Source organism: Antrostomus carolinensis, unplaced genomic scaffold (genome assembly GCF_000700745.2).
Source record: "Antrostomus carolinensis isolate BGI_N321 unplaced genomic scaffold, ASM70074v2 scaffold972, whole genome shotgun sequence".
NCBI lineage: Eukaryota > Metazoa > Chordata > Aves > Caprimulgiformes > Caprimulgidae > Antrostomus > Antrostomus carolinensis.
The window spans coordinates 28,097-39,505 of record NW_010301346.1 but is presented as its reverse complement, the minus strand read 5'-3'; the positions used below and the strand labels follow the sequence as shown (position 1 = coordinate 39,505).

Sequence of the window (11,409 nt, the reverse complement as noted above, 5' to 3'; positions counted from 1 at the left end):
GGGGGGTGGTGCTGCGGGACGCGGGGAGGGCAGACCCGGTCAGGGCCCGGCGGTCGGCAGGCTCTTCCCCTTGCTTCCCGCTTCCGAGAAGAGGGGCGAGAGGACTAAAATGAGGAGTTGGCCCGAAAAGAAATGCGGAATAACGTGGAAACAGTCGGATGAGACTTGGTCCTGGGTGGACGTGGGGATGCTTTAGTCTAAACTGTGTTCATTTTGATGTTCAGTTGAAGTGTATGATTGACTCTGCCTGTGTCATAAACGGTGCCAAAAGAAAAAGGAGTTGGATGCTGACTGTTGCTTTCCTCTGTTGTAAACAGCTTCTGCATTTTCTACAAGAGTTCTCACAGCAAACCATTTCCAGGACTCATGAAATCAAAAAGCAAGTAGATGGATTGATTAGTGAAACAAAAGCCACAGACTGTCGCCTTCATAATGTCTTCAATGACTTTCTTATGTTGTCCAATACACAGTTCATAGAGAACGTGAGTATGTTCTTGTTTGGTATCAAGCTTGTTCTGCAAACATTGGTGGTGTCCCTTACTGTCATGTGGAGAAGTTATTTGACAAAAAGTCAGTTAGTATCACCCTGATACTAATTTAGAGATGAAGTGGCTTTTAATTGATTTCAGTGGTGTGGTGTCCTAATTCCTTCCTGAGTGGTTTACTAGCCAAAATTGGCAGATTCCTTTTGCCTCTTCTGAGGTACCTTCCTTCCTTGTTTATATGTGACATGGAGATGCGAGTTTTGTTTTTAAGACTATCAATGAGGTGGGATCTCTGGGGTGCCTTGGTATATACAGGTGGCATGAATGTAGCTTTGGCTGCACTTGGTGCTCTAAATATGAGGAATGTCATACAGTGCTGTAAATTTGTGCAGTGGTGTTATTTTATGCTAAAAGCAGTTGGTATTAAAGGTGTTGGACTGTAGGCAGTTATTTGTTACATTTTGTCAGGATGAGCACATTTGGTTAACATTCCCACTTTATGAATATTGCTACTTTAGAAGAAGCTAGACTTGAAAGCCTGTTACAACAATGTATCACTAGCAGCATGTTTATAATTAAGATGTAAAAGTTTATTAGTCTGTCACATTTGTGGAGGGTTTTTTAGCACTGTGAGTTTTGTCAGGTGACTTCTTTTGATCAGCCTTGTTTTCAGGCCATGTGTGTCTTATCTGAAGCCATGATGCTGTTATTGGAAAGATGCTGGCAGAGTATAAGACAACGGAAATCTGGATTTCTGTTGTGGGGTTTTGTGGTAGTGGCTTTTTTTAGAGCTGCAGTGTCTTTTCTGGCCTGCCTTTGCTGTTCAGTGTAATGATTCTGCTGAGAACAGTTTGTACCTAATGTCTGAAGTCTTGGGTGCTTGAAGCTGTTTGTTCCCGAATTTAAGTGCACAGAAGTAGGTCCTCAGTTCTAGTTCTCAATTTAGTTAATGTGAGAGATCTGTCTCTTCCCAGGGGATAACTGTACCTGTATTTGAGAGATTTGGATTTAGGTTTGCAGGTTCAAGGGAGACTTTATTCCCCTGTGTCTCCTTGTAGCTGAGCCTACAAAAGAATGCTGAAAGAGATAGATGGGAGGGATCATCAGAACAAACTGAAGGCTGAGGGAGGATGGGAACTTTCTCTGTAAGTACAGGAGAAGGGTAAATGCTAAAGAAGGAAAGCTACTAAGTGACAGAAAGCAAAAGGAAAGCAGCCCCTAAGTAAACTGTTTTGCCTTTGAAGGTTTCTAGGGTAGCTTTTTGTTAGCAAGGTTAAAACAGTGCTTTTTTTAACGTATTCAGGTCTATCTGTGAACAGGGTTAAGTGGTCAACTTGTCTTCTACTACTGCAGTGACATTTGCAGTCTTGAATTACTTTAGTGGGGTTGACAAGCTGCCTGATGGTAACTTCAGGATGATGATTTCAGTGCATGAAGGAGGCTATGAAGATGCTTGGCATCATCTGTGGCTTCCTTTTTCAAATGTGTAATGAATTAATGTGTAACTAATTACACATCAATAGTGTATTTTATTTTGTTAGTGGTGCCCATGGTTTAGCCCCTGCAGCATTATGTTGTTCTTACTTGAATTAATTTTGCTTAATTTTTAGAGAGTATATGATGAAGAAGTGGAAGAGCCTATTCCCAAAGCTGACGTTGGAGACAAAACAGAGCAGGTAGTTAACTTAAGCTGCCTTGAGTGCTGGCAGTATGTTTGCAGCAGTTGTCTACTTTCTCATTTCCAAACTTATTTTGCAGACTTTTACAGTTTACAAACCAAGCTGTTTCCTTTCTCCTTGAAGTCCCTCTGCTTGGATAGTGTATGTCATTTAAACATAAAGTTGACAGTAACATTGGAGGCTACTACAGTGTATGATAATGTGTTAAGACCTTGCCAAGCTCAGTACTGTGTCTAGTAGACAGGACTTATGTGTTGATTTTCAAATGGGTATGCATGTTTATTCAGCAGTAGAACTGAGAACTTCCTACTGGATTCAGAGGTAGTGAATTGGGGAAGCAGAATCTGATTGCAATTCCCAGGGATAAAAACTCAGAGAACTTTTTATACATCTTATAGTCTAGGTGTATTATACTATAAATGTTCCCTTAACAGGCTGGGAGCACAGATAAGATAGTAATATGCTGGTGTGGGTATTTAGAACATCTGTTTCTGGGAGTGATAAAGATGAATTAAGTCAAGTAAAAAAAGGCTCTGAAGGTCTTTCCCTTACATATAGGGTAAAAGCTTTTATTGTACTAATTTGAAGTTAAAATTTTGCATGTGTGTTGCAGTGAGATTGAGTCTTGAGTAAAGTGCAATGAGAATGTGTTGTTCCTGTTACTAAAGGAAAAGACACGGGAACAGAAAGAAGCTGATCTGATCCCCAAAATCCAAGAAGCAGTAAATTATGGGTTGCAAGTTCTGGACAGTGCGTTTGAACAGCTAGACATCAAAGCAGGAAACTCTGACTCAGAAGAGGAAGAAAGTAATGAAAGGGTGGAACTGATACTGGAGCCAAAGGTACAGAGACCTTTCTTGCTGGGACCATGGGTTTGTGTTTGGCTTTGTTGGACTTGCTCTTTGCTTCTGTCAGCAGTATCACTGAATTGGTATAAAACTAATATCTGTTACCTAAAAAGAGGATTTGATGACTACATCTGAAGGAGAAGTGCTCCTTCCTAAGCTATTCCTTGTGTAGCCTGCTTGTCTTGCATTTGGGTTAGCATTAAGGTATGGTACGCTAAAGGGACTTAGTTTAATGGCAGTCAACTTGGAAAGGGAAATCTAAATTCTGGGTGGAGCAGGACCTTTAGATTTTGTGCTTTTTAGGGTACAAACCATAGCGTTACAGTTTTTGTTCTCCCTGCATTTAAGATCCCTAGGTGCAGGATTTGTGGTAAGACTGATGCCTGGAAGTCTTTGCAAGGATATTCTTATGTTAGATGACACCTAGAAAGCAAATTGGGACCACACAAATAGAAGTAGCCCCCGTCTTTGATAGTGTTCAAAAGGAATAAATCTCAGATGGCCCACCCAGTTGCATGCTGAAATGAAGCATGTGTCTGTCGGGACTCTCTTTAAACAACTTGTATATTCCTTGAGTTAAAACCAGGGATTTAAGACTTCTGTCTTTGTCAGCAATGTAGAGCTGTTCCTAGATGTCAGAAAGACCTGATGTTGTCTCTTTCCAGGATCTCTATATTGACAGACCTTTACCTTACTTGATTGGCTCTCAGCAGTTTATGGAACAAGATGATGTTGGCCTTGGAGATCTCTCTAGTGAAGGTATGTGCTGGTATCACCTTTTATTCCTATGCGAGTAACTAGTTCCTAATCTGAGATTTTGGTCTGGTTTAACTCACAGTTTGGGTTACACTGTGTAGTGTTCTTGCATGTTTAGACATACACTGTAATTAGCTGGGGAAAAAAAAATGTGCATGGTGCTGTAACAACTGCTTTTCTGGTATGCAAAGCAGTAACTTCTCAGTAAATTGTGCTCTGTGTATTAGAAATGCAAAGTGCTCAAATTTCAGCCGCCTTCAAAGCTCTTCCAAACCACTCTTTCTTATCACCTGATTTTTAGTTCCCTTCACAAAGGCTTAAGTTGCTGTCAATATTTGTGGTGCCTGCGTTGCTCTGTGTACAGATGTTGCGTCCGGTCTTAACTTTTCTGTTTTCATTTAAAACAGAAGGATCAGTAGATAGCGACCGTGGAAGTGTAATTGACAGTGAAGAGAAGGATGAAGAGGTAAGTGACAGAGTACCAGCTACTTTGCACAAGCATTCATGAGTCCTTGGTTGTTTATGAGGCCATTAGCTACCTTGATTTTTCATGTGGAGTCTCAAAATAATATTGCATTGTGTCTGTTCCCTATGTCAGTTGTGGTAAATGTGCTTTTTGTTATTATTCTTATGCAGCAGTGTTCTCTGCAGCTTTTCAGAGGAGCAATAAAGTGGTATTGGATCTAACTGCTCTTACGGTAGAATCCTTCAAACTGAAGTGTTTTATTCCAGTCTAATTTCAGTTTGTGAAGCAAATAAATTTTTTTCAAGAATTGCATTTATGGAGAACAAATCTGTTGTAAATTAGTTACAAAGAATGGGATGGAGGCTAACAGGAGTAAGTTTAAAGGTTAAGTAGGTGTCAGTAATGCATCTCCAGACTTTGCCTCATAAATCTGCCGCATTGGACTATCAATTTCTACTGTGTTTTGCCTGCCTTGGCTGGGGTGTCTCTGCTTTGTAACTGTGCTATGGAAGTACTCCCTTTTTCATGAGGAGTTTGCTTTTGGTATCTTTGCTCAATTAAAGTGAAATCCCCTTTGAGTTACTCAAATGTGCTGTCAGATGGAGCTTGCTGTCTTTGCTCTATGAATGACTTTCTAGTGAGCTCTGTTCATAAAGATGGTCAACGGTGGGGAAACAATTCTTTGGTCAGGTTATGGTGAGGAGATGTAAGCAAGTCCAGAGCTTCTGAGTCCTCTCTTGACCACTGGACAAAAATAACCTGTGATACTTGTCTTTGGGTCTCTTACAGGAATCAGATGATGAATTTGGAAACCCTAGTGAAGATGACCAAAAGATGGTACGGTTAAATACTCTGGTACAACCTGGAAGACTTTCCACTTGTGACATAGTGGGGATACAAGAAATAGGAAATAAGAGCTCTAGACAATCAACTATTAAAATCTTTGGCTAAGCCTGATTGGTATAACTTTGTATATGTTGTCCTGGCCAGATGGCGCTGCATTATGAAATTGAACCTGGGTTGGCCTTAAAGACATGTTTGCAAGCCATCATTAGATGCAAAGCATATGTGGAATAACATTGCCTGATGTGTGTTTTCCTCAGGAGTAATTTTGGAGTAATGAGATTTCAAAGAATCTACCCCAGGAAAATGAGGCTCCTCTAGGATTATTTGGTCTATAATTAAAATTCTAAACTTGCTGTGACAAGAAGTAAGGAGCAGTGCAGTTTGGATATGACATGAAATCAAAGATGGGAACAGTATTAAATGTTTGAAAAGTATGTATGAATAATGAATGAAAAGGGAAAAGAAATGTTTACATTGAAAAATTCAAGCCTGACTAGTCATTGGTAGTAGGAAAAGGAATCTTACCCATGTTTAGATGTGCCAATGCAAAAGACATTGATGCTGAGTCTGAAGTTGTTTAATGCCAAAGGAACAATGTTTCAAAAAGCAATCCTTTTAAAATCTATGTATTGATAAAACAATGTTACAAAAACACTCAGATGTTGCATTAAGCTTTATTGACATCATGAGGTACTTTGTATGCCTGATGTATTTTAAGATGAGCAAGTATCTTTGGGTGGTTCATGATTTAATTAACTTTTGGGTTCTTGTCGATACCAGCTTACAATTAATTTCATCTTTTTTGTCCTCTTTTTCTTAATGACATGACTGAAGCCTAGGTGTCTGAAGATCCAGATGTCTGTCTGGACTTCTGTAAGGCCTTTAACATGGTCCCCCACAACATCCTTCTCTCCAAATTTGAGAGATACGAATTTGATGGGTGGACTGTTCGGTGGATGACGAATTGGTTGGATGGTCACATCCAGAAGGTAGTGGTCAATGGCTCAATGTCCAGATGGAGATCAGTGACAAGTGGTGTCCCTCAGGGGTCCGTGTTGGGACCAGTACATATTTTCATCAATGACATAGTGGGATTGAGTGCACCCTCAGCGAGTTTTCAGATGACACTAAGCTGAGTGATGTGATTGACATGCCTGAGGAATGGGATGCCATCCAGAGGGACCTGGACAAGCTTGATAAGTCAGCCTGTATGAACTTCATGAGGTTCAACAAGGCCAAGTGTAAGGCTCTGCACCTGGGTCAGGGCAATCCCTGGTATCAATATAGACCGGGGAATGAAGGCATTGAGAGCAGTCCTGTGGAGAAGGACTTGGGGGTACTAGTGGATGAAAATCTGGACATGGGCTGGCCATGTGCACTTGTAGCCCAGAAGGCCAACTTATCCTGGGCTGCATTAAAAAAAGCGTGGCCAGTAGATTGAAGGAGGTGATTCTGCCCCTCTACTCTGCCCTGGTTAGACCCCATCTGGAGTACTGCATCCAGCTTTGGAGTCCTCACTACAAGAAAGACATTGATCTGTTGGAGCGGGTCCAGAGGAGGCCATAAAAATGATCAGAGGGATGGAACACCTCTGCTGTGAAGAAGGGCTGAGAGAGTTGGGGTTGTTCAGCCTGGAGAAGAGAAGGCTCTGGGGAGACTTGAAGGGGGCCTATAAGAAAGATGAGGACAGACTTTTTAGCAGGGCCTGTAGTGATGGGACAAGGGGTAATGGTTTTAAACTAAAAGAGGGTAGATTTGGACTTGATGTAAGGAAGACATTTTTTACACTGAGGGTGAACAGATTTCCCAGAGATGTGGTAGATGCCCCATCCCTGGAAACATTCAAGGTTAGGGTGGACAGGGCTCTGAGCAACCTGATCTAGTTGAAGATGTGCCTGCTTACTGCAGGGGTGTTGGACTAGACCTTTAAGGGTCCCTTCCAACCTAAACTACTCTGTGATTCTATGTGGGCATGTATTGTCTGTCGTTCCGCTGTCCACCTTAGGAATAACTCAAGATGACATAATTTTTTATGAGCTAATCACAATGTTCCTGAGTTAAGGCTAAATGCTAGGAGTTCATAAACAAAGGGAAGCAGCACAGCCAAAACAGTTCAGGCTTTTGTATAGTAGTGATATGCTCCTGTGAGGAGAGACTTAGTGTCCTCAGTTGCTCCTCTGGTCTGGAAATATTTGGTGACACACCGCAAGGGTGACTAGAGAATGCAGCAACTTGCTTGGAGGTAGAAGCACTCCTTCCTTATCTCTCAAAAGCTCTGAAGTACCCCAGACTGGCTGAATGTTTCCCTTTCAGTAAGTTTGTTTTGAATATTTTATCTTAATAGATGTAGTTTTGTTTTGTATGCCAACTTCAGGAGAACGCAACAGGGCATTATTTTTTTTTTTTTTTAGAGGGCAGCACAGATGAGTGATGAAGATGATTATGATGGCTGTGACCTCTTTGGCTCTGAAAGAGAGGAAGATGAGGATGGAGACTTAGATGAAAGCACAAGGCCTGTAAGTAATTGGTACCTCCCTGTAGAGAGAGACTTGATTTCCGTCATGAAAAATCTGTCCTTACAGGGATTATAATTGTAGCTCTCAGTTACCTGGGATGGGATCCTGTAGAGAGGGCCTGTAAAAATCCCGAATGGTCTTTGACCATGGTTGTTCAGGTTTTACCTGAAGGCATCAAAGTTGTCTATGAAGTTCATTAAGAAATTACTTGTTGCTTTTGCATGTGGTAAATTGCTTCTTGTTTGTCCTGATCACAAAATGAGGTAACATAAAAAATTCATGTGATCATAAGGGACTAGAAATTACTTTTTTTCTTCTTCATGCATGCATAATCTCTTAATTGCCTTCTTAATAGAAAGCTGCATTGCCTCTTCTGAGGGCTTCAGTCAAAGTCTAGACAGGATATTGCAGAATTGAGACTGTAGAATACAGTAGTTATCATTGCAATTGCATCAAGTTGGTAACTGAATTGTATATAAGGAATATGCTGCTATTTGTCTCTACTCCTCAGAAAAAGAAGAGGCCAACGTCATTTGCAGATGAGCTGGCAGCCCGGATCAAAGGAGAAGTATCAGTCAAACAAGACGAAGAGCGTTCATGTAAGTTAACTCCTGAGCTTTGATAAGGGCTTGTGAGATAGTAGAGGACTCTATTAGAGGGTTGGACAGAACATTCTGTGTAATAGAAGTTTCACAGATATGTTACTTGAGTATGTGTTAGGTGAAAACCCAGTGAGAGGAATTAAAGACACTGTTTTGTGTTCTGAGAAACCGTAACTTACAGAAATGAATTGGAATCCACTGAGTGTTATATTGGAAACACATTGCTTTCAGGTGAGACAGGTCACTCCCCAAGCACATATATTATTGCAAAGGTTTTTCTCTCCAATCTGATTCTCCCTCTGCTTGTAAAACTGCATGTTTGACCACATGTTCTTGCCCTTGTTTCAGGTAAGTGTATGGAAGCCACTGGTCACTGTAGTCTTTCTGTGAACTCTACAGTGGAAAACTCCTCAAGCAGTAGATGTATGTTTTCAGGCAGTGTAGGTTGTTTGTTTTTTCCTGTTTGTGGCTTAAATATGCTGTGTTTTCAGGAACTTTGCTACGGTTTTCAGTGGTATTTTAGACTAATACTGCATTTACTTTTGCATCGCTTTCAAAGGGAGAGATCTCTTTCAAGGAGTTATTCTTGCAGCAACGCAGGAATTGAAAATAGCTGACTGAAATTGAGGTAGCAAGTGCTTGTGAGCCTCCTTTTGACCTGTAATTCTGAGAGCATGAACAGACAAGAACAGTGTTTGTGTGTTCTTGTGTGGTTCAAATAATCAAGCTAGGTCTGTGGCTATTGGAGTATAAAACCTACCAGCTTACCTTGCTCAGTTACAGGGAAATCTTCTGTTCATTGAAGTAACCTTGAAGTGGAAAGGCCAGAGGGAATGAAACTCTGGCTTTGCCTTAGGTAACTGAATCAAGAATATGTCTGGAGCCATTTGAGATGCTGAAAGGTTCTGTGTGCTCTGTGTGGGACCTGCAGCATCTGGAATGCTGTGTTGCTCTCTGGCATCTCAGGTGACCCTAGTCTGAGTGTGGGCAACTGTGTTGAACCCACGGTGTCTAACAGCATGATGCTATTACAATTTTAGGTGCCAGTTTTAGAACCTGTACTTCATAGAATTGCTTAAGTGAGCTGATTCATATGAAAATGTATACGATGCCTTGGTTAGATTAATTTTTTTAGGTTCTCTTTGTCATAGATTGGTCATAGGCTACAAGTAAAGATGGACAATTTTACTTGTGTTTCAAAATTTTGTTCTTGAAGCCCTGTCACCAGAGACCGAAACAAGGAAAACCCTGAAAGAGAAGAAAGAAGTGAGAGTACCATCGGATGGTAGGATTTCCTCCTCTCCTGTTTTTTGAATTGTGGGCTGAAATTTGAAATTTTGCTTAGGAAATTGCAGCATCTACTCTAGAAACTGGGTGGGATATCAGTAAGCATCCTTCAAGGTGAGTGTGTACACAAATCTGGGTTGTGATGTGCATGTAAAACAAGGCCTAGTGGGAGTTCCTCCTTAAATGTGGTCTTGTGGAGCAGCCATATACAACTCAATCTGACTACAGCAGCTTCTTTGTATGTGTCATGTTTATGAGAGAGGGATGGAGTCAAACCAGTTTTTGTTATGTCTCTTTAATTCCCTTTCCTGAAACTTTGTCAGCTGCACCACAGCTCTTGGTTCTTGTGCTTTCTAGATGAAGATGAGGACATCTTCAAGCCTCCTAAGTTGACTGATGAAGACTTCACACCCTTTGGCTCTAGGGGTGGCCTCTTCAGTGGTGGAACAGGTCTCTTTGATGATGAAGAGGTGAGAATGCTGGAAAGGATAGAAATGGAGTGTGTGTGCGTCCCTTTTAAAAACAAAACAAAAAATCCTGACAAATTCTTACCTCTGGAAGGCAGGGAAGGGAAACAATATTTTGTTGCTTGGTAACATTGAAGCATAGTGGAACAGTGTAGCTTTCCAGTGGAGAAAGAAAACTACACAAGTGTGGTACTTAACGTTTGTCTCGGCAGAAAGCCCTCTCTTCTGCAGTGGCGCTGTTGGAGATGCAAGTGTAGTCCTGTCGTGACATTAGACAGGTTCTAATTCCAGCAGACCTTACTTAGCACCTACCTCGCTTTTATCTGTGGAAGTAAACCAAATGCCATATTGTTTGTTTCTTTTAAAACAGAAGATTTCTGTTAAAATGCCTGTGAGAATACTGAATTTTGTCATTCTCTCATTCTCCCTGGGTGTGAAAGAAGTTTGAGAGGAAAGAGAGCATGATGTCCTTTACATTGTCTTTCACAAACCATATCTGAACAGTGATGCTGTTGGGTTTTTCTCTCTCTGTGCTGTTAAAAGTTCCCTATTGTGATTATGTTATATTCTTTCATCTAGTTATTGTACAATGCCTGGGTTACCTGCAGTGGCAAGAAAAGTTAACCTTAAGCTTACTCTTGTGCTTTGTATCTATAGCTGACTTGATGAAAGAATGGCACAAAGTGCATTTCTGACCCTATTTTTTGTGCACATTGTTTGTGCACGTGGAGGGAGAGAGAAACCCGATGTCAGGGATACTTAAGATTTAAGAATCTTGACAGCGCAGCTGTGTAAAGCAAACGGTTGCCTCTGGTTTTATCATGCAGCTGATATTGTTAACAGTCAAGCATAGTCCAGAACAGTAGCCAAACTGTTGCCTTTGTGGGATGTATTCCTCATTGTAACTAGAACAAAAGCCAGGTGTTCCTTGGAGCTGAGGAGGCTATTAGACTAAAATTTGGAAGGAAACCTCATGTACAGCTGACCTCAAGCTTACCATGCCAATCTGCTAGAATATAGCAAACAAGCACCAGACGGGGGTATTGTGTGAAGGGAAGAGGATAATTCTATGCAGCGCTTTCTACTCAAATGTAGCCTTTATTGAAAAAAAAAAATTAAAGTTCTTTCTTTTTAAGTGGCAGCCAACAGCTTTAAAAAAAAAAAAGGAAAAAAAAAAAATCCAACAGTGCAAGCCAGCTTTGTGTCGATACAAATTCAGATGAAGCTATCACTAGAGCCTCTTAGTTACTTATTGCTGAGTCTACTTCCCATATCCTGTAGACACAGGAGAGCCAAGCAGATTTATCTGTGATTGTTGCCTGCCTGCATACACTTGTTCTTGGTTTTCTGTTACTTGGACGTTAGTCATCTAGGAAGGGTAGTTTATCTTCACCTACCTTGTGTGATGGAGGAGGCCTTACTGTACTAGAAGGCAGCCACAATAGGTCAACAGGCAA

The 11,409-nt window shown here is 41.0% G+C and overlaps 1 protein-coding gene across 1 annotated transcript in view; it reads left to right on the top strand.

Moving 5' to 3' along the window:
* Window positions 1–323: 323 nt before the first annotated feature.
* LOC104521412 (WASH complex subunit 2A) overlaps window positions 324–11,409 on the top strand; it is a 36,555-nt gene continuing 25,469 nt past the window's right edge. The window contains exons 1-10 of the mRNA XM_029083869.1: window positions 324–482; window positions 2,096–2,161; window positions 2,833–3,006; window positions 3,678–3,771; window positions 4,176–4,234; window positions 5,024–5,071; window positions 7,492–7,596; window positions 8,108–8,195; window positions 9,415–9,483; window positions 9,843–9,955. Coding sequence (XP_028939702.1) covers window positions 453–482; window positions 2,096–2,161; window positions 2,833–3,006; window positions 3,678–3,771; window positions 4,176–4,234; window positions 5,024–5,071; window positions 7,492–7,596; window positions 8,108–8,195; window positions 9,415–9,483; window positions 9,843–9,955 — 846 coding nt within the window. The 5' untranslated portion in view covers window positions 324–452. The remainder of the gene's footprint in view (window positions 483–2,095; window positions 2,162–2,832; window positions 3,007–3,677; window positions 3,772–4,175; window positions 4,235–5,023; window positions 5,072–7,491; window positions 7,597–8,107; window positions 8,196–9,414; window positions 9,484–9,842; window positions 9,956–11,409) is intronic.